Source organism: Malaclemys terrapin, chromosome 10 (genome assembly GCF_027887155.1).
Source record: "Malaclemys terrapin pileata isolate rMalTer1 chromosome 10, rMalTer1.hap1, whole genome shotgun sequence".
NCBI classification, from domain to species: Eukaryota; Metazoa; Chordata; order Testudines; family Emydidae; genus Malaclemys; species Malaclemys terrapin.
In genome coordinates, this window is record NC_071514.1 from 41,753,880 (window position 1) to 41,775,405 (window position 21,526).

At 56.6% G+C, this 21,526-nt stretch overlaps 2 protein-coding genes across 2 annotated transcripts; one reads left to right on the top strand and one right to left on the bottom strand.

Annotated features, from left to right (window-relative positions):
* Window positions 1–412: 412 nt before the first annotated feature.
* PPIB (peptidylprolyl isomerase B) lies at window positions 413–11,217 on the top strand. The gene is made up of 5 exons (XM_054041788.1): window positions 413–602; window positions 2,956–3,069; window positions 4,542–4,635; window positions 10,233–10,417; window positions 10,832–11,217. Exons 1-5 carry the CDS (start codon window positions 444–446, stop codon window positions 10,952–10,954), a joined length of 675 nt encoding a protein of 224 aa, XP_053897763.1. The 5' UTR covers window positions 413–443; the 3' UTR covers window positions 10,955–11,217.
* Window positions 11,218–11,313: 96 nt separating this feature from the next.
* SNX22 (sorting nexin 22) lies at window positions 11,314–20,237 on the bottom strand. The gene is made up of 6 exons (XM_054041789.1): window positions 20,010–20,237; window positions 16,271–16,354; window positions 15,253–15,357; window positions 14,969–15,063; window positions 13,576–13,649; window positions 11,314–12,387 (listed from the first exon to the last, which is right to left on the bottom strand). The coding sequence occupies exons 1-6, from the start codon at window positions 20,079–20,081 to the stop codon at window positions 12,260–12,262; spliced, it is 558 nt and encodes a 185-aa protein (XP_053897764.1). The 5' UTR covers window positions 20,082–20,237; the 3' UTR covers window positions 11,314–12,259.
* Between the last annotated feature and the right edge of the window lie 1,289 nt (window positions 20,238–21,526).

A 21,526-nucleotide genomic window follows, 5' to 3' on the forward strand; every position in this document is an offset into this window, starting at 1 on the left:
GAGGGGGCCCGCAGCTCTAACCCGGGAGATGTAGTCCCCGGGCGGAGCGCGCCGTGCACCCTGGGAGCTATCCTTCGTGGATGACACTTGGCCCAATCGGCGCGCGCTGCTGCGCCCCGTCCTTCCGTGCCCGCTTCCCGTTGGCTAAGATGTGGCCCAATGAGAAACTGGAAACGTGGCAGGGTCTGGGGCCGGTTCCTGACCCCCCTCTGTCCGGGATGGAACACGCTATCCTGGCTCGCTGGGGGGCGGTGGGAGTGTCGCCTCCCCTTCGGGATCGATTGGTTCCTTCCGTCCTGCGCCTGTAGGTGGGGGAGCGATTCGGGCCGTACCACTGCTAGGGCGGGGAAGCGGAGGCGTATCCGCCTCGGGCCGGGCGGTGCAGGGTTGGGGGTGGGCGCGCGGGTGGGCGGGGCTGGCGGTGCGGCGCTCGCGGGTCCCGGATGCTGGTGGCGCGGCGGGCGCTGTGGCCGGGCTGCGAGCGCAGAAGGATGAAGTTGCTGGTGGCCGCGGCGCTGTTGAGCGGGTCGCTGCTGGTGCTGCTGCTGCCGGCCGCCTCGCGGGCCGAGGAGCGCAAGAAGGGGCCCAAAGTCACCGCCAAGGTGGGCCGCCCCCTCCCGCCCGGCTCTCCTCATTCCCCCCGACCCCCCTTACCCTGCCTGGATCGCCCCCGCCGGGCCTCCCCTACCCCGCCCGGACCTCCTCATCCGCCCCCCTTAGCCTACCCGGATCCCTCCCCCCCGCCGGCCTCCCCCACCTCGCCCCCCTTAGCCTACCCAGATCCCCCCCCCGCCGGCCTCCCCCACCTCGCCCCCCTTAGCCTGCCCAGATCCCCCCCCGCCGGCCTCCCCCACCTCGCCCCCCTTAGCCTGCCCAGATCCCCCCCCGCCGGCCTCCCCTACCCCGCCCGGACCTCCTCATCCGCCCCCCTTAGCCTGCCCGGATCCCCCCCCCGCCGGCCTCCCCCACCTCGCCCCCCTTAGCCTACCCGGATCCTCCCTCCGCCGGCCTCCCCCACCTCGCCCCCCTTAGCCTGCCCAGATCCCCCCCCGCCGGCCTCCCCTACCCCGCCCGGACCTCCTCATCCGCCCCCCTTAGCCTGCCCGGATCCCTCCACGCCCTGCTGGGCCTCCCCCACCTCGCCCCCCTTAGCCTACCCGGATCCTCCCTCCGCCGGCCTCCCCCACCTCGCCCCCCTTAGCCTACCCGGATCCCCCCCCCGCCGGCCTCCCCCACCTCTCCCCCCTTAGCCTACCCGGATCCCCCCCCGCCGGCCTCCCCCACCTCGCCCCCCTTACCCTGCCTGGATTCCTCCCCCCCCCCGCCGGCTCTCCCCTTCCCAGCCCGGACCTCCTCATCCCCTCCAACCCCCTTACGCTGCCCGTATCCCTCCCCCCCGCCGGACTTTCCCTACCTCGTCCCCCTTACCCTGCCTAGATCGCCCCCCCCCCCCCCAATCGGGCCTCCCCTACCCCACCCGGACCACCTCCTCATCCCTCCCGGCCCCTTACCCTGCCCGTATCTCCCCCCCTTCCCCGCTGGGCCTCCCCCACTTCGCCCCCCTTACCCTGCCCGGATCGTCCCACCCCCCACCCCGGTCTCCCCCCCCCCCCTTACCCTGTCCGATCGTCGTTGTCCTCACCCCCCTTGGCCTCCCTCACCCCCGGGCCCCCTACCCCACCCTGATCTTCCCCCAGCAGGGCACCAGGCCCGTCCTATCCCGCCCAGAACTTCCTCCTCGCCGGGATCTCCGACCCCCTCCCCCGGGACCCTACCCCTCCTGGCCCCGAGCTCCGCACCCCAGCTGAGGCAGGCTGGACACGGCTCCCCTAGAGCAGGACGCGATGCCCGCTGCCTGACCCAGCAGCCCCGGAGCTGTGGCCGCGCTGCCGGCCGCCGGGGGTTCGTGGGTCCCAAGGCCGGGTCTGGCCTTGCGGGGGTGGGTCGAAGCAGGGAAGGGGCGCGGGCCACTGGCTCCCTGGAGAAGGCTCAGACAGGTGCCCCATAGCTGAGGATCGCGTGGTCACGGCTCCTCTGGGCAGCCAGCAGGGGCAGCGGGCGCCAAGGGTGGGGGAGCTGAAGATGGCGGTGCTGCTGGCCTTTGTCGGTGTCTCGGTTAATCCCGGCCCCTCGTCAGTCCGGAGCCCTGGCCAGCCCTGTCCCAACCCGGGCGGAGTGACACGCACCAGGCACAGATAGCATCAGTGGGGAGGTCTGTCGGAGGGCAGGGGTTGAAATGACAGGGTTCCTTTAAACCACTGGAGTCTGGGATCTAGCGCACTCACCCATGGACGGGTGTGGGGCTGCAGGGAAGGGGCAGGCCAGCCTGTGAGCTGAGGCCAAAGCTGTTCTAGGAGTGGGAACCCCAAAAGCGAAGGCTCTGATGGCGAAAATTCTGGTGGCAGTTCTCTCTGAGCCCATTCAGCCTGCTGCCATCTCGTTGACTCAATGCCAGGTGGGGGAAGGTACCTGATAGCCAAGATTCCCTAGGCAGGAACCCCTGCCAAGCTTGGCTTAGGAGCCAGCTGGTGCATGAGTCTCAGTAATAGAAAGGTGTGTATCTCCGAATATAGCCCTAGAGTAAAAGAGAGAGGCCCTGCCCTAAAGGGCAGATAGCGTGGTCTGATGGGGTTACTTGTGCTCCACATGGATTGGGTTGCTATGGAAAGGGCTAATATCCTGCTTTTTTTAAAGAGGTCTGTACGGTGTAGCCAAATGAACACTAAAGAGCTCTGAGCTTTGTAACCCCTCCCGATATTGAGCTTTATTCTCTGCCCCTCATGCTGGATCCCAGGTACAAGAGCTGCTGTAACCCAGCCAGTCAGATAGGCTCCGTGCCTGGGCCTGGCATGGTGGGGAGGTGTCATCCGACTGGCTCCATTTGGTATTCCAAGTGCCACACCATGGCAGGAGAAACAGGAATCCCTGGCTAACGCTGCCTCCCTTGTACCACAGGTGTATTTTGATCTGCGGATCGGGGACGAAGATGTTGGCCGGATCGTATTTGGCCTTTTTGGGAAGACCGTCCCAAAGACTGTGGAGAACTTCGTTGCCTTGGCCACAGGAGAGGTGAATGGACCCCTGGGCAATGCCCCTCACTCCAGTTTTCTAGCTCACACGGAGTTGCAGTGTGCATGAGTTGGTGTTGGCCCTGGTGTGTGTACTCACACCCACCGCCTCCAGAAGCAGGGAGAAAGTCAGGTGCTGGGCTGGGGAGCAGTAGGGAGCTCGTTCCAGCAGCACAGGAGGTGTGTTTGTTGGTAGCATCCATATTAATTACAGGCTGGATATGGTCACTGGTTGAGCAGACCTTCCATTTCTCCTTGATGGGGTGTGCCAACTGCCTAGACGCTGGATCAGAGGGTAGTTATCCTTTGCAGGCTGATCTTGAGAATTACACTTAAGTTTATCCTAAATACACGTGAGGGGGGTGTTGCCTCAAGCCACAAAGACCTGTAAAAGGTCTAGCAGCAGTGCTCAGCATCCTGGCACTTCAACCCTACTTTTGATACCCACCCTCTTCTAGTTCTGCCTAGGGGGAGGAGGAGTGAGTGGGAGAGCATGGTCTAGCCTGGGGGAGTCACCAAGATACTTCCCAGTCTCGTGCTGCTGCGCTGCCTGTGAACCAAACCCCAAGGGAATGGCAGTGCGGCATGTCCCCTTTTTTTATGTAACTGGCTATCAAAAGGCTGAAGCCTGAGGCCCAAGACTGAGATTTCTGAGTGCAATGCAGAAGGCTGTTTGCTACACCCCTTCTTCTGTGGGTAAGGTGGAGGGGTTGGTGCACAGCTGCCCACTGCGGAGAGATCAGATCCCTCACTGGCTCCCAGCACTTGGAGCCCTGATTCTTGTTCACCCCCTGCTGCTGAGGGCCAGGAAGTGTTCTCCAGCAAAGCCCTTGGCGCCGATCACTCACTGTGGTGAGCACTGCGTTGGGGACTTTCAGTGGGAGTTGGATGTCTAACTCCTTTTGACCCATCTAAAAATCACAGCCCCTATCAGTACCAAACTCTTCTCAGCTCTGCCTTGCACTGGGACTGGAGACAAGTCCCACTACCCTGTGGGCTTGCTGGGGGCTAAAGCTCTTGGGACCCTGAGTTGGGATGCGTTGGAGAAGATGTGAAATTGCCCCAGGTTCCCATCCCTCCCCCTTCACCCAACCAGCTCCTGTCCTTGCCCAATTGCCTACCTTAGCACTGAATTTGCTACTCTCCTGGTAATCACTGCTCAGCCTGCTCCCATTGAGCTGTTCCTGGACTCCCCCGCAACCCTGGCTGCAGGTTACTGCATGCCTGATCAGTCACGTTTGAAAGGGTTTCTTCCCAACTATGAGGGCCAGAGACATAAATGAACAATCTAGACTGCAGCCAGATCTGGCTTCCCCCACCAGCTCAACCTGCCCTGTCTGGGGGGAGTGCCTCTTTGGGGAGATGGGCAGGCAATGAAGCAGTGATGGGGGGGGGGGAAACGGAGCAATCCCTTAGCTATTGCCCAGGCACTTGCTCCTCCCCTGGCCTCATGTTCACTCTTCTCTGTTCCAGAAAGGGTTTGGGTTCAAGGGCAGCAAGTTCCACCGTGTGATCAAGGACTTCATGATCCAGGGAGGAGATTTCACCCGCGGAGATGGCACCGGAGGTAACGCTGGGCTTGTGCCACCCTGCCACTATCCTGTGCTCCAGGCCATGAGCCTTGCTCATAGACTCCCTCAGGCTGTGAATCTGCTGCACTTGCCCAGTGCTCTGCAGAGCCCCTTTGGAGTTAGAGGCATAGGTGCCGACTCCATGGGTGCTCGGGGGCTGGAGCACCCACGGGAAAAATTAGTGGGTGCTCTGCACCCACCGGCAGCCAAGCTGCCCCCTCCTCGCCTCCTTCCCCTCCCTCCCCCCCGATTGCACGGCGTCCCTGCTCCTCTCCCTCCCTCCCAGCGCTTCCCACCCCACCGCCTAACAGTCTTTTTTTTGGGGGGGGGGGGGGAGGAGGGACATGGCGCGCTCAGGGGAGAAGGCGGAGAAGAGGCAGGGTAGGGGCGGTGACTTGGGGGAAGGGAGTGGAATGGAAGCAGGGCTGGGATGGGAAACAGCAGTGTGGGGTAGTTTGGGGAAGGGATGGAATGGGGGTGGGGCAGTACCCACCAGGCAGAGAGGAAGTCAACGCCTATGGAGGGGTTCTCCTGAGTCCTGCTGTTCCCCAGTACTCCGGCTCTTGCTCAGACACCGCCCTACCAGGCATCACCCTTGGTAGGGGACTCCTGGCTGTTCTGTGAAGAAGGGTGTCCCAGTGAGCAGCCAGGCCTGAGCTGAAGCGTCTCCCATAAGCTGGTGTAACCAGAACTCCAGCTTAGAAGGGGTACTTGCAGAACAAAGTAATTATTGACGGATCCATCCCCAGTCATCCAGTCTCAGCATCTGGCAGTCTGAGGCTTAGGGAAACCCAAGCATGGAGTTGTATTCTTGATCTTGGCTAATAGCCATTGATGGACTTATCCTGCATAAACTTACCTAGTTCTTTTTGAACCCAGTTATACTTTTGGCCTTTCACAACATCCCCTAGCATCGAGTTCCACAGGGTGACTCTGTGTTATGTTAAGAAATACCTTCCTTTTGTTTTAAACCTGCTGCCTATTCATTTCATCTGTGTGACCCCTGGTTCTTGTGTTATGTGAAGGGGTAAATAACACTTCCTTATTCACTTTCTCCACACCAATCATGATTTTATTGACCTCTATAATATCCCCCCTTTGTCATCTCTTTTCCAAACTGAACAGTCCCAGTCTTTCTCTCTCCTCATATGGAAGCTGTTCCATCCCCCTGATAGTTTTTGTTGCCCTTCTCTGCACTTCTGTTGCTAATATATCTTTTCTGAGACGGGGTGACCAGAACTACATGCCGTATTCAAGGTGTGGGTTTACCATCGATTTATATAGTGGCAGTGTGATATTTACAACCTTATTATCTATCCCTTTCCTAATGGTTCCTAACATTTTTTTTTTTTAAGTACTGTCACTGCACATTGAGCAGATGTTTTCAGAGAAGTGTCCACAGTGACTCCAAGATCTTTCTTGCGTGGTAACAGCTAATTTAGACACCGTCATTTTGTATGTCTAGCCAGGATTATGTTTTCCAATATGCGTTACGTTGCATTTATCAACACTGAAGTTCATCTGCCGTTTTGTTACCCAGTTATGTGAGATCCCTTTGTAACTCTTTGCAGTCAGTTGAGTAATTTTGTATTGTCTGCAAATTTTGCCACCTCACTGTTTTACCCCTTTTTCCAGATCGTTTATGAATATGTTGAACAGCACTGGTCCCAGTACAGATCTCTGTGGGACCCTGCTGTTTACCTCTCTCGGTTGTGAAACCTGACCATGTATTCCTATCCTTTGTTTCCTGTCTTTTAGCCAGTTACTGATCCATGAGAGGACCTTCCCTCTTATCCCATGACAGCTTACTTTGCTTAGAAGCCTTTGGTGAGGAACCTTGTCAAGGACTTTTTGAAAGTCTGAGTACACGATGTCCACTGGATCACCCTTGTCCACATGTGTTTGACTGCCTCAAAGAATTCTAATAGATTGGTGAGGCACGATTTTCCTTTTCAAAAACCATGTTGACTTTTCCCCAACAAATTGTGTTCATCTATGTGTCTGATAATTCTGTTCTTTACTGTAGTTTCAGCCAATTTGCCTGGTACTGAAGTTAGGCTTACCGGCTTCGCCTATGGAGCCTTTTTTAAAAATTGGTGTCACATTATTTATCCTCCAGTCATCTGGTACAGAAGCTGATTTAAGCGATACATTACATACCACAGTTAGTAGTTCTGCAGTTTTATATTTTGAGTTCCTTCAGAACTGCTTAATTTATCAGTTTGTTCCAAAGCCACCACCTCTGACACCTCATTCTGGGACAGTCCCTCAGATTTGTCACCTGGAAAGAGTGGCTCAGGTTTGGGAATCTCCCTCACATCCTCTGCAGGAAAGGCCAATGCAAAGAATTAATTTAGCTTCTCTAAAACGGTCTTGTCTTCCACACGTGCTTCTTTAGCATTTCGATCATTCAGTGGCCCCACTGATTGTTTGCCAGGCTACCAGCTTCTGATGTACTTAAATTTTTTTTTGCTGTTTTTGTCTTTTGCTAGTTGCTCTTCAAGTTATTTTTGGCCTGCCTAATTATACTTGTCTTGCCAGAGTTTATGCTCCTTCCTGTTTTCCTGAGTCAGATTTGACTTCCGATTTTTAAAGGATGCCTTTTTGTCTCAACCACCTCTTTTACTCTGCTCATAGTGGTGTTTTTTGGTCCTCTTACTATTTTGGGGTTTTTTAGTTGGGGCATACATTTAATTTGAGCCTTTATTATGATTTTAAAAGTTCCATGCAGCTTGTTGGCATTTCACTCTTGTGACTGTTCCTTTTAATTTCTGTTTAACTAGCTGCCTCGTATTTATGTATTTTCCCTTTTTGAAGTTAAATGCTACTTTGGTGGGCTTCTTTCATATTTTCCCCCCTGCAAGGATGTTAAATTTAATTACATTATGGTTGCTATTACCAAGCGGTCCATCTATATTCACCTCTTGGACCAGATCCTGTGTGCCACTTAGGACTAAATCAAGAATTGCCTCTCCCCTTGTGGGCTTCCAGGACTAGCTGCTCCAAGAAACATTTATTAATGGTGTCTAGAAATTTTATCTCTGCATCCTGTCCTGAGGGGACGTGTACCTAGTTAATATGGGGATAGTTGAAATCTCCCGTTATTATTGAGTTTTCTTTTGTTGTAGCTTTTCTAATCTCCCTGAGCTTTTCGCATTCTCCATCACCATCCTGGTCAGGTGGTAGATAGTATATCCCTCTGCTATATTGTTGTTCTTCAAGCATGGAATTTCTATCCACAGAGATTCTATGGTGCTATTTCATTCATTTAAGATTACTATATTGGACTGTTTTCTTTTACATATAGCGCCATTCCCCCACCACAACCTACTTGGTCATTCCTATATATTTTGTGCCCTGGTATTACTGTGTCCCATTGATTATCCTCATTCCACCAACTTTCTGTGATGCCTGTAACTATCAATAGCCTCATTTAATACTAGGCACTCAAGTTCACCCATCTTAGTATTAGACTTCTAGCATTTGTATACAAGCACTTATAAAAACAGTCAATATTTAGTTGTCTGCCTTCATGTGATGTAACTGAATGGGATGCCTTTTCCTTTGACTTTCTCTTCAGCTCCTACCTGTATTCTCTCAACTTCTATCCTCTCCTTTTTATTAGGCTATAGAGAATCCCCGTTAATAGATCCTCCCCTAAGAGAAATCTTTGCCCAAACCATGTGCTCCTCTATGCCCGTTGGCTTTCCCCCAGTCCTTAACTTAAAAAACTCATCTACAACCCTTTTAATTTTACTGGCCAACAGTCTGGTTCCATTTTGGACTAGGTGGAGCCTATCCTTCCTTTCCCAAAAGGTTCCCCAGTTCCTAATAAAGCTTAAAACCCTCATCCCTCCATCATTGTCTCATTCATGCATTGACACACTGCAATTATACCTGGCTAAATGGCCCTGCATATGGAACTGGAAGCATTTCAGAGGATGCCTACCATGGAGGTACCTACCAGCCTAAATTTGGCCTCCAGAACCTCTGTCCTACCTTCTCTGTGTCACTGGTATCTACATGTACCACGACCACTGGCTCCTCCCCAGCGCTGCATATTAATCTAGCTAGATGTCTTGAGAGATCTACAACCTTTGCACCCAGCAGGGACTTCACCATGCGGTTCTCCCGGTTATCACAAATCCAACTGTTTGTGTTTCTAATGATCGAATCCCCCATTACTATTACTGTCTCATCCTAATAACTGGTTCCCCTCCCCTGGAGGGGCATCCTCAGTGCGAGAGAACACCATGACATTATTTGGAAGGAGGGTCCCAACCATGGGATCGTTTCCCTCTGCTCCACTTTGATGTTCTTCTTCCCCAGGACTTTCATTCTCCTCAGCAGCACAGACTGGGTGATGGGGCTGCTCTCCTGGGTCCCAGAAAGTGTCCTCTGTGTACCTCTGTCTCCCTTAGCTCCTCCAGTTCAGCCACTCTGGGCTCAAGTGCCCTTATTCTGTCTCTAAGGGCCGGGAGCTGCTTGCACTAAATGCACATGTGCCACCTACCCACAAGGTAGGTAATCATTCAGTGCAATAAACTGGGTAGCCCCCACTCTGCTGATGGACTTCTGCCTGCATTGTTTTTACTCTTGCAGCTTTTTTTTGGAGGAGTGGGAGGTTTGATTGGCAGAACATGAGGGGATCTGGTTCTCACACTCTTCTGAAGTCTCTTGCAAAACTCTGCTGTTCGCTAGCTCCTCTGGTTGCTTAGGAGCTGGCTTTTTAACCCCCTGTTCTCCTTTATGGTCCCTTGACAAAGGGGCAGGACTACTCATGGGATTAGGAATGAAAGGCTGGCAGGTGAGAACCTTGTTAAGAAGCTCCCAGCCTGGCCTAGCAGGTGGCTAGGCTCAGCACTCAGCACCCCTCCCCCCCCCGACAAACCGACCACACACAGCAAGTGAACAGACAAGAAGCTCCACCAAGGGTCGCTTAGTCACTCCTGCTCTAGCAGCTGCCCCTTGGTGCAACGTATCTTAGCTCCCTACCCTGACTCTTGCACCAGCAGCCAGGCGGGCATGTGGAAAAGGATGGGCACTATATGCCTTTAACAGTTCAGTCTCCCTGGGAGAGCCCTGGCCAACAATCCTTACACAGGAACTAGGAGGGCTTCTGCCTGGGACCCTTCCCTCTTGTTCATTCCTAAAGCTGAGCCACTGCTGTTCAAGCAGAGACTAGCTCCTTACTGCGGATCTGTGTTGTGACTTGCAGAAGGTGGGTGTCCCCTGGCTCCTGCCCTGGGAGCTGTCTATGGAATGGGACCTATCCTCCTGTCTGCCACAGCACTGCTCTCAGCCACAGCTCAGTGCACCCCTCGCCTGCCAGCATGGGGCTCCCTGACCATAGCTGTGGCACTTCCCCTCCTTCCCAGAGGGTGTGTTGGTTCCTGTAGATGGAGGGAGGATTTCCCAGCAGCCTCACCGAGGGTACTGAGCCCTGCATGATGGGGGTAGATGTGGGGTCTCTTCTCCCTGATGGAGGTTCCTGCCTCTCTGGATGTGCTAATATGCTCCTTTGGTGCCAGCGGTGGGAGCTGACCTGCATAGAACCCATGACTGTAAGCTGCTCCTCTTCTTTCGTTGCCAGGCAAGAGTATCTATGGTGACCGTTTCCCTGATGAGAACTTCAAGCTGAAGCACTATGGACCTGGCTGGGTTAGCATGGCCAATGCTGGCAAGGACACCAACGGCTCCCAGTTCTTCATCACCACAGTCAAGACTCCCTGGCTGGATGGCAAACATGTTGTGTTTGGCAAAATCCTGGAAGGGATGGTAAGGAGGAAGCCCCATCCCTGTGGAGGGGAGATACCTGCGGGGATGTGGGGTGGGGGAAGCACCCTCCCTGGCATGGCTGACCCATAGCTGGCTTTGTGTGCCCCAGAGGGAATGGGGCCTGGGCTGCATGTTAGACTTCGCTAGAGGGCCAGACAGAGCCCATAGCTGCTGTGTCCCTGGAAACAAAGGCTGAAGGGGGTGAGTCTAGTATTGTCCTGGCTCCTGGGAGAGGAGGCTCCTTGTATACGTTTTCTGGAGCAGGCCTGAGGGTGAGACAAGGGAACAGCTGGGAGTTACACTTAGAGCTTACCAGCTGGAAAAGGGGAAAGGGTGGAAACACCCCTCTCAGCTTTGGCTGTCAGGGGACCCTGTGCATAGGCACATCCCATCCTCACTGTGGGTGTCCCCTAGGATGTGGTGAGGAAGGTGGAGAACACCAAGACGGACAGTCGGGACAAGCCCCTGAAGGATGTCACCATTGCTGACTGTGGCACCATCGAGGTGGAGAAACCATTTGCCATTGCCAAAGAGTAAACCATCCTGCCCCAGCACCAGGGCAGGGCCATGCAGCCAGAGCTGGCCTGTGAAGGGCTGGGGGCTGTGATGCTCCACAGGGTCCCTCGGCTCTAGCTACCTTCTGGGTGAGCAGCAGCTGTACCCTGCCACCAACCTCCTGCCCGGCCTCTCCTCCCATTCTCTGTGACCTAACACATTGTCTGGCCAGCAGACGGGGTGTGGATCCATCACTTTTGTAAGAAGCACATGCACCAATAAATGTGATCAGTGTGTTTTTTATAGCACTGCCTGGAGTGGGCTTCCTCTAGGGCCTGAATGTCCCCCAGCTTCTGAGAAGGCACAGCTCACAGCCCCTGCATAAATAGATTATTCCTGAGCAGGGCAGCAACCAGCCTTTTGCTTCTTTTATGTCCCACTACTGTGGCTAAGGCATTTGAACAGGGAGCTTGGGGGCACCTGACCTGCTTTGGACCTCAGGGAAGGCAGGGGTGGTGTCTGCACCTCCCTCTCTATTGCAGGGTGGTTCCCCTGGCAGGGGTTGCACTTCCTGCTACTGCTAGCACAGCCCCTAGGACCCACTCATTCTCCCCTAGTGAATACATCATCCCCTGCCACTTGGTTACAGTGTGGTACAGGCAACGCACCCAGTGGTGGGGCTCTGCCCAGTACCTTATCCATGAGAACATCCTGTAGTTGCAATTAAGTTTTTGTCTTCTTTCGCCCCTTGGCTGAGAGGCCAAACAGGGCATGTTACACACACAGTTTATGGGCCCTAGGTTCTAGTCCCAGATAAACACAGTGCAGCCGCTATCTTCAAACCAGACCTGAGTGATTTATTGCCTATATACATCTGCACAGTTCCCTTTAGCCTGCAGGAGGCCAATCCTGGGGCTCTGCATGGGTCGGGGACACCATCTCACCCCCCTCCCCAGGCTCTATCTAGCCTGGCAGGGGCAGGAGCCTGGCCACCCCAGCCATAGTGCAGGTGGCAGCACTTCCACTTGCTATGGCCAGAGACAGCACTGCTGGAGCAGTTAGGGTCTGGCCTGACAGCTACCCCATTCGTTACAAGTGCTCACTGAGAACAGTCCCTCAGGAGCTTCCAGCACAATCTCCATGTGTGTTAGGCACCAGCCCCCAGGCTCAGCAGCATCTCCCCCTTTTGTCCACCCCATGTGTGGGAAGGCAGGAACAAGTCCCAGGGGAAAGGAAGGCACAGCCACTGAGATACGTCAGCAATTCCTAGATAGGACAACCGAGCGGTGCTCCCACTCCAGTAGTGGGGCTGGTGAAGCCTGAGCAATGGCTCTGTGGTGGAGATCCTCATGAGCCCTGCTGGCTAAGCACTTGGGACTCTGCCAAGCACTTTGGGACTGCCTTCCCCCAGCAGGAGCTTGCTGGTCTGTAGAAGCCTCGCAACACACCACTCAGAACTATGTCTGGCAGCAGCTCTGCAAAACAGGAGAGGAAAGGGGTTAAAAGCACAGCTGTTTCTTGGCAGCAGCAGGAAGACTGGAACTAGACCAAACTCTGGGAGCAGAGCCCTGCAGGGGATTTTTTAATCTTATTCCTGGGGGGTTCCAGCGTGCAGGAGTTAAAGGGGGACCAGATACCAGATTCAGCTCCCCACCCTCTCTTACATTAAGATTTAGAATCAGGTGGTAGCCCAGGAACTGCCAACAGTTCCTGTTTCCAGCCTTGCTGACAAGACAGGGCTGCTGCAGGGCATCAGATCCCCTCGGCATGGGGAGATGGGCTAATGGAACTGCAGCTAACCTATTCCAGCCATCACCCATGCTCCCCACTGGCCCAGCTTGTCTAAAGGGTTCCAAGAAGCCCTTTACAAGCTGAGCCAGGTTCTAGGCTGCATGTTACCCCCCTGACAGACATTGGCCCCATCCCTATATGAAAAAGCATTTCACACACACGTAGAGCATGTCTAACAGCAGCCTACAGCACTGCATGGCAGGAACTAGAGTACTGTATGCTTCTGAAACAATGGGAGGGGGAATTAGGACAGCAGAATAGACCCCACTGCAAAATTTGGCAAAAAACTTCCCCAGGCCATTGTTCTGGACAGTGCAGCTGTGGGCAGTTTTTACATCTTCTCACCAGGGCCTTTGCCCTCTTCCAAGCTTTCTAGGGAAGGATGGAGCAGGGGGTGGTTAGAAAAACTTTTTTCTCCTGAAGACCATTCCTGCCCGGCACGCTTGCATGGGCGAGATGCCAGGCTGCAGCGGCTGGACTGCACAAGAGGGAAAAGAGGTCAGGCCCCATTGAGACCTTTGTTCCTCTTGGTTTTGTGAAATGTGCCTTTTGGGGAAGCAGGTGGGTCCTGCTCTGCTCCCAGTAACACTCAAATGGCCCCTGTGTGGGGAGCAATTGTAGGGTTTAAACCTCATGTACTTGCCAAATTTGCTGCAAATGTGAGTAGAGACGAGGGGCGGCACCTCACAGTACACCCCTCCTTAGTAAAGGGAACCAGCTTGCAGGATGCCAGCATCCCTTTGGGAGCAGCAAACACCCAGAAGAGGCTGTTGGGGGCAGCCTGCCCAGGAGCAGGGGAATCCGTGCCCTCAGCCCAGCACACAACATTTCCATTGCATCACCTGCCCCAGGACCCGGTGCCCCTGCCTTACCTGTAGAGGAGGGAAGCACATATGGGTCTCTGTGGAAGATCATAACCGGCCGGTGGGAGAGCAGGAAGCCGTGGCTGTAATGAGAGAGGCCAATGAGGACCTGGCTGTTCTGGGGCAGTGACATGAGTGGCTAGTGAGAGCAGCCTGACAGGCTCCCCCCACACCGTCTCTCCAGTGCCTGGGTCCTGGCAAGGCAGGTGCTGGCCCAGCTGGATGGGGGTGGGCATGGGACACAGGTTCACTAGTGCCCAGTGGGGCTCTCGCATGCCTGCACTGTAGCTCCTGGGCAGGTTCCCTTTTGCTCTATAAGGGAGCTCCTTAGTGCAGCCCATCTTCCCCCATTGGGGGGTAGCAGATCAGCTCTCCCAGCCAGCAGGGGATTTCCTTACCCGCAGGGATCTAGACAAAGCGGTTGGAAGGTGGGGCTGTTTCTTCCAACTGAACCAGTGGAGGGTGGGGGGGACAATAACTGTGCAAGCCATTTGATGAGGGAGCTGAGCCCCCACTGCTGGGAGAATTGTTCTAGAAGCAGCCAGCCACCAGGAGGTGCCCTTGCCCTGCAGGTGGCCCAGCTAGCAAGCCCATGAGCTAGGACCCCCATCCAGAGCTTGAGCAGGTCAGCCAGCAACTGGGAGCCCTGCCATGAGCCCCCTACAGCTGGAGTAAGGGCCCAACAGTCGCACTGGGTGGAGCACAGGGCCTGGGAGGAGGCAGAAGGGCGACTTCCCTCCTCAGACTGTAAGAAAACAGAGTCAAGGGAGTGAAGGGCCCAGGCCCTTGGGGGCTGGAGGGGGGACAGGTGCTGCCCTCCCCTCTGTTAGACAGAGGGACATACAACCTTGGAGACATCAGGGACCAGGTGCATCTCATCTGTGGCTGAGTTTGCACACAGGCAATTTAAATCTGTTCTGGGTAGGGGAGCACAAGTTCAACAGCTGCTAAGAGCTGCAGCTGATGCCCTGTGCTGGTGCACTAAGGGCAGGGTTGCTAGGGCAGCCCCCTGCTGGAGAAGCATGGAACTGCTCTGCTGCACAGGTGAGAGGCCACAGCCTAAGGGGCTGAGCAAACAAAGGAAGAAATCCCCATTGTAACACATTGTCACTCCTAGTCAGGCAGCCTTAGCCTGCCTGCCAGGGAGCATGAGCAATTAGCCCCATTTCACAGATGGGGAAATGGCATTCGAGAGAGGGGATGGGACCTTTCCAGGGTCATCTAGCAAGTTACTGGCACAGCTGGGATTAGAACCTAGTGGCTACAGCCACTAGGCAATGCTGCCTAACATGAACACTAACCCCTCCAGCCCCTCCCATGCCCAGGGAGGGCACCAAGGAATCACTTGAGCTTGGAGACTTTGGCTTCCACCAGTGGGCGCCCCAGGCCTCAGGATACTCACTCCAGGCTGCTGGCCTTGGCATCCTGCTGAAAGTGCCTGAGCTTCAGGAAGTCCAGCAGATCCTTAGGCAGCTCCTTGTTGTAGTACAGGACGCCCTGCAGCAAACAGAGTGGGCAGGTTAGAGCTCGCCAGAGCCCCTCGCCCCATGGTGGGGGGACACCCAAGCAGAGAGCACTTGGGCCTTTCTAAGGGAGCAAGCCCAAGTCCACTCCAGGGGGCTCAAACCCAGCCCAGGAGTCACCAGTGATGGAGTCCCAGGCGTGGGCTGTGGGGAAACATCCTACCTGAATGTAAACCTCCAGGCCCTGCCGCCGCTGCTCCTGCACCTTTGACATCCAGTTGGGGACTCGCTTGGGGGGGAAATCTGGGACCTTGCACATCTTCTTTATCTAGGGCAGAACATGGTGTTACCATCAGACAGAGTCACAGCCCACCTGCTGCTTGTAGCTACAGGACACCAGGGTCCTGTGGGTCCCTGGGCTAGAGGTTCTGCTCTGGGGATCCATGTACCACACCATGGCAGGAGGACCCCTCCCCTCTGACACAGCAGCATTGAGCCCCCTCAGGAGCTGCAAAGGTCTCTTCTCCTCCCAGCACCAGCAGGGGTGGCAGCATGCCCCCACCTCTTCAATATTACACCCCAGTTGCTGGTTCATCTGCTTGGGTGGGCCCCAGCATTCCTCCCCTCCTGCCAGGATCCTCTATCAGGGTGGTGCTGGTGAGGCCTCCAGGGGTTTTTGCATGAACACCCCTGTGAGATAACACAGGTCCCCTTCTCACAGTGACAGGCCCAGGCTCAGGCAGGTGTCGCCATGTCAATTACACTCTGTCATATTTTCAAGCCCTTTTTTAAAAAAACAAAAACAGAAGTTGAGTAAACAACGCCTCAGCTCAGGCTGATGCTGCCCAGGCCTTAATCTGGTGCTGGCTGAAGGGCTGTGGGCCCCAGGCACTGCAGCTCGGGGAAGAGAACTACATAGAGGTCCATGTTATCCCATCTCCCTGTTCCAGTCACGCAGGGACGCGACTTCCCTTGTAATTGGCACGTGCCCAATCCGCGAGCATACCCCGGAGGAGCAGAACATAGACAGGGAGACAGACTAACATCTGGCAACACACGTGTGGAGGAAATGCTGCCAGACAGCATGTTTGCAGGGATGAATTCCTCAAAGGCAGCAGCTGGGCCCTGTGGCAGTGGAAAGAGCAGTCCCTGGGGTTTGCTGTGCAGCACAGCAGGCAGCAACGGTAACATGCAGTTTACCCCCGCTCCCCATTCCAGCTGCTTGCCCGGCCGGCCCTCACCCTTTTATGCAGGGCATGGAACTCGCTGTAGCGCTTCTCAATGGTATGTTTCCGGCCATTGCACAGCACCTCCACCGTAAACACCTGCAACAGCACAGGAGAGACGTGAAACAGGCCTGACAGGCCCCAGTCTTAGTGCAGAAATACGTAATAAGAGCACCCCATTCCCAGTACCCTCAGCCCCCTCTCCCCAGCTGCCCAGACTGGAGAAGGGACATTGCTTCCCTGTAGCCCTCGGGTGGGGCAGCTGCTTACAGGGCTGTGAAACTGCAGTGTTTGCTTAGCAGTGAAAGCAGTCGTGTTCCCTCTCCCAGAATGCACTGCAGCTGTGTAAGCACAATCCAGTGTCAGGCTGAAGCAAACAGAGTCACAAAAGGCTCTTTTAGAGCAGGTTCTGGCTCCAGCTGGGAGGGGAGCAGTGCGGCTAGAGAAATTCCTCTCTTGCAGGGCACAGCCCTGCCATCCTTAGCATCTGCAAACTGGCTGAAAGGCCTCATGCAACCAACAGGCCAACACAGCTCAGCTCCCTGAGCTCAGAAATCCATTGCATCTCCCATCCTGCCGCACCCTGCGCAGCAGAGATAGAGGAGACGCTGCCACCATCACATGTAGGGCGGAGCAAGCTCTGCCTGAGCAGTGCACAGCTACATCAGAGTCATGCTAGGGTAGCACATGAAGAATTGCAGCCAGCTGGCACTGCAAGGAGGCTGGGCGTGGGCAGGACATAGCTAGGAATTGGGCCGGACGACCCACCTGTCAAAGAGTGCCAGCGATCATTAATGATCAGCTGTCAGCCCTGCCTCACATTGGAATATGGCCCCTCCAGCAGCACAGCACCCCATAGCCCCACACAGGGCACCAAAGTGAGCATTGATACCATGGCAGCGCGGAGGTCTCCCATCCAAGGGCTGACCATGTTTAACCCTGCTTAGCACATGAAATCTGACAACGGCTGCACAATTGCACATTGTGCGTGCACACGTCCGTCTGACACACTGTGGTGGGTAGAGCCGAGCTAATGCAGCAAGGCTGTTCTCGTGAGCCCAGCAGTGTTTGCCTGCACCATGCTCACACCCCTCATGCGTTCGTTTCGCTCCTCCTAGTGTTGGACACATGAGCACAGCAGGCAGCAGGTCGCACAAGCTTCCCTCGCGCAAGGGGTTGGAATTGGCTCTCTGGCTGAACAGTTGCTCAACACAGCAGGACAGGACCCCGAAACCCCTCACCAGCACCTGGCACAGAGGACAATTAAATGAGCCAGGCAGAATCTGGCCATGGCCTCCCCAGCCATGACAGTACAGAATTACTCAGTGTCCCATAGTGACACAAGTCAAATTCCAGCCAGCGCCCAGGCTAGATGGCTCACAGCAGCCTCATCTCCTGCGAGTGACTTTGAAACCAGGCCTGGGCAGCCAGAAAGGAGGGCGTTCAACATCTCCTAGAATTCTCAGCTCTCTCCCCCTCCCCACACACAGGCCAAGCCCCAGGGGCTCCTCAGTCCTTCCTCATCCAATCAGGGAACCAAAACAATCTCACAACCAACTAACTGGGACCAGCTCACAGACCCCCTCTACCACCAGCCTCCTGGTGGTGCCCAGATGAGAAGACGGGCTTAGTGCATGCCAGCGGCATGGTGACCTGCTCGTGCCCATGCTGGCAGCAAGACAGGGGAAGTCCCTCAGGTTAACACCCAGGGCTGGGCTGCTGGCCAAGCACACCTGCAGCGAGGCAGACCCTGTTGCCAGTCATATCAAGGCTGAGTCTCTCCAGCAGAAGCGGGACATGAATGGAGCCTGACCCAGCGTAACAGGGCTTGGGCAGGCAGGGAAGGACACTGTAGCTAAGACAGCCAGCATGCTCCATGGATTTATAAGCAGGGGAACAGGGGGAGTGGTGTTGCCTCTGCACACAGCACTAGTGAGACCATTCCTGGATCCCGCATCCATCTGCTCTCTGCCTGATGTTGATGGGTCACAGGGGACTGCAAAGCAGAGCAGGCCCGGACAGTGCAGGCAGTAGTGAAGTTTGATCCACTTGCCTTCCCCAGCTGCAGGAAGTGAAGGGGGGAATGTTTAACAGCTGTGCAGACAGACAGCCACTGGGTGGGGTCAGAGCTGGGGAGGGGCTGTTGAATCAGCAGGCTGGGAAAATGTTGAGTATGTTGGCTGGCACCACATGGGGCTTCTTCAGCAGCCTGCTCTCCTGGGGAAGGCAGGGAGCCCATAGGCCAGCACAAACCCCTCGGGCTTAGGGCTGCAGGAGGGAGGAAGGAACAGAGAGAAAGTGAACTCAAGTCCCCAGCCGGGGCCAGGCTGCTGCCAATCAGCCAGGGAGTTTTACCGGCTCCCACCTGGCCAGTGTGGTTGGAGCAGGGAGGGGATGATGGCGAGCTGCTGACTGATGCCATAAAAGAGCTTGGCGGGGGGGCCCTTCTCTGGGCCTTGGCTTCACCCTGCTCCATTGCCCTCCCATGCAGAGGGATGAGCTGTGGAGGAGTTATTGGAAGGGTTTAACCCTTTCTCTGCCTTACAGAGGGCTGGCATGTTTATAACCAGACAGAGACTTGTGCTTATGCCACACACCAGCGTCAAGCCCTGTAGCTTTTACATGCTGCTGAGCTGGGGGGGGGGTCAACCCACAAGCCCCAACTCCTGAGCCTACAGCCAACTGCAGTGCTGGGGGTTAGTGTCCCAGCAGCAGACCCCAGACTCAGACCCTGGGAGAGCAGCAAACACACACAACTCTCACTCCGCTGGGCTGGAGGGACCTCAGCCCGGAAGGAGCTGGGACAGCACGGTCCTGACGACTGCCGAGAGAGCCAGCAACGGGGGCGGGACAGGCCCTGGCTCACGGAGTCCCCAAGGGGGAGAGTGATCTCTAGGGCCTCCGAGAGGGAGAAAAAGCCATTGGTCACTCGCCTACTATTAACTGGCTGAGACTCTCCCTGTGGATGGGTCCGGGCAGCTGTCGGGTGGGAACCGCTAACTACTGACCTGGCTCGTCCTGCTCCAGCCCCCTGTTCTCTCCAATGGGGCTTGTCTCCCGGGGGTGCCACTATTGCACCCGCATTGCCGCCCCCCTCCGCCACCAGGGCACAACCTGAAGCGGGTTATAAAGAATTTCCTGCGCCAGGAGAAGTTGCCACAAGCCCCCCCGGCGGCAGGAGCCAGGTGAGCCCCAGGGCAGCCGCGGCGAGTGGGCTGGTCGCGCCACAGGGCGGAGCAAGCCCCGGCCTCGGATTTCTGTTACTCACTAATGGGGCCGGGACACTAAAAGGGAGAAGCTCTGGAGTCTCCGTGCCCCACCTCGGGCTCCTTGGCTGCTGGCCCCAGTGCACCAGCCCCACAGCGGGGCACCCCTCGGATCCCCCTTCCTCCGCGGCCAGAGGCTCGTCCCGGCACCGGGCAGTGAGGTCCCGGCGCGACGTGACCTGGCTGCGGACCGGGGCTGCGCCGGGCCCCGGGACTCCGCAACTGCGGGGGGAGCCCACGGGCCGCAGCGACTCGCCCCTGGGCCGCAGCGCCACCTCCGTCACCCCGGGCCCGCTCCCCTCAGCCAGGTGCGGTCCCCGCCCGGGCGGACTGAGCCGCCCCCCAGCCGCGGGGCCGCACGTGGGCGCCGGGCTCAGCCCGGGTGCTCCAGGGCGACGCGCCACGGGGACCGGGAGCAGCGGCTGGGAAGCGGGGGAAGGAACCAGCGGCAGCCCGGGGACCCCCCAGGACCGGACCGGACACCTCACCGTGTGCGTCTTCTCCGGGCTCGGCTCGGCCTCGGCCCCCGGCCCCACCGCGGGGATAGACACCGCGATCATCGCGCCGCAGGCCGGGCTGGGGAGCCCGCTCCATTCATCGCCGCCCCGCTCCGGGCCCCGCCCCCGGCGCCCGCCCGTAGCACGCGTCTATCCCCGCTCGGGACTGGCCCCCGGAGTGGCGGCCCTCCCGCTCCCGGCCGCCCCCAGCGCCCAGCCCCCGAGACAGCCTGGGGCATGGCACCCAGGGGCCGCCCTGCGCGGCGGTTAGCCTGGCACCGGGCCACCACACCGCCCAGCTGGAGCCGGGCACCTCTGCTGTGTCACCGGCTGTAATCCGGCCAGCAGCGGTAACCCTGGCAGGGACTCAGGGAAGACCTAGGGGCGCAGACACCAGCGAGGGCTGACAGCCTGAGTCCGACCCTGGGTCTGCGTCTTCGCTGCTAGTGTTCCCTGGGCTAGCCCAGCTGTGCCTCCCTGGACCTCAATTGCACTGTACCCAGTGCCTGCCTACCAGATAACTTTGTCATTCATTCACTCTGATTGAAGGTTTCGCGTGCCAGTCATACATTTTAACGTAGGTTGCCTTCCCCCTGATATAAAGTCTCCCCCAGGGAAGGGGGGAGGCAGTGGCTATTCACTGCAACCTTCTGCATCTGCATGGAATCACAACCTGGGGCAGGGAGAATCCTCTCCCTTTACAGGTGCAGTGCACAGAGAGCCCAGGGACAGCCCCCCCTCCCAGGTACGCATGTAAACACCCACCCACACCCACCATCAGTGCTGGTGGTGGAACACTTGGAATCCTATATCAAGAGCTCAGGCCAAAGGAGCATGTTACTGCTCCTCCCCCCAGGAATAACTGCAGGGCCTACAAACAGAATGGATTTCCCCAGTGTTCTGCGTCCATGTAAGGGGTTCCCATTCCATTCTGTGTGAGTGTCCGAGCCTGGCCGCACAGCTCAGGTCTCTTCCCCGCAGGAAAGGGAAGTGACACCTCAGCCGGCTGCTGTTTTACTCAGACCTGCAGGGAAAAGACGAAGCAGAATCCCCCCATTCCGCTTTCACTTCTTATTTCTGCTAAAGGCCCCCACTGCAGTGAAATGAGCAGAACAGCAGAGTCCCCACAGGCAAGAGGAAGGATCCCTGCACACATGGCCCCAGGGAGAGGCGCTGGGGCTAGGAGGGAGCTAGGGGCACTTGAGATATCTTGGGGAGCTAATATGCTGGCTAGACAACCACAGCACAGGCATGAGTTGGCCAAGCTCCCCCTGCCTCTAGACTTGCTGATGCCCTTCAGTTCCCGCAGCCCTCAGCTACTCCAGCCCAGGACACCTCCCCCACACAGCTCTGCCAGTGCCCCTCAAACCCAGCCTGCAACCCCTGCTATTCTAGTGCTGGGTTCTCCTTAAATCCCCCCAGGCCGAAGGAGCCGGTGTGCCTGCGCTGGCTCTCCATGGTGGCTCTATTTAGCTAATCCCTGATTGCTCCAGGGTTTACCTCCATTG

Bases quoted from the DNA above. Each gene is read 5' to 3' on its own strand.
- PPIB (XM_054041788.1), top strand. From the start codon at position 444: ATGCTGGTGGCGCGGCGGGCGCTGTGGCCGGGCTGCGAGCGCAGAAGG. The intron at 603-2,955 runs GTGGGCCGCCCC...CTTGTACCACAG, and splicing joins GGCCCAAAGTCACCGCCAAG to GTGTATTTTGATCTGCGGAT. The intron at 4,636-10,232 runs GTAACGCTGGGC...TTTCGTTGCCAG, and splicing joins CCGCGGAGATGGCACCGGAG to GCAAGAGTATCTATGGTGAC.
- SNX22 (XM_054041789.1), bottom strand. From the start codon at position 20,081: ATGATCGCGGTGTCTATCCCCGCGGTGGGGCCGGGGGCCGAGGCCGAG. The intron at 15,064-15,252 runs GTAGGATGTTTC...TGTTTGCTGCAG, and splicing joins GCCTGGAGGTTTACATTCAG to GGCGTCCTGTACTACAACAA. The intron at 12,388-13,575 runs GTAAGGCAGGGG...CCTGTTTTGCAG, and splicing joins TGTGCTTCCCTCCTCTACAG to AGCTGCTGCCAGACATAGTT.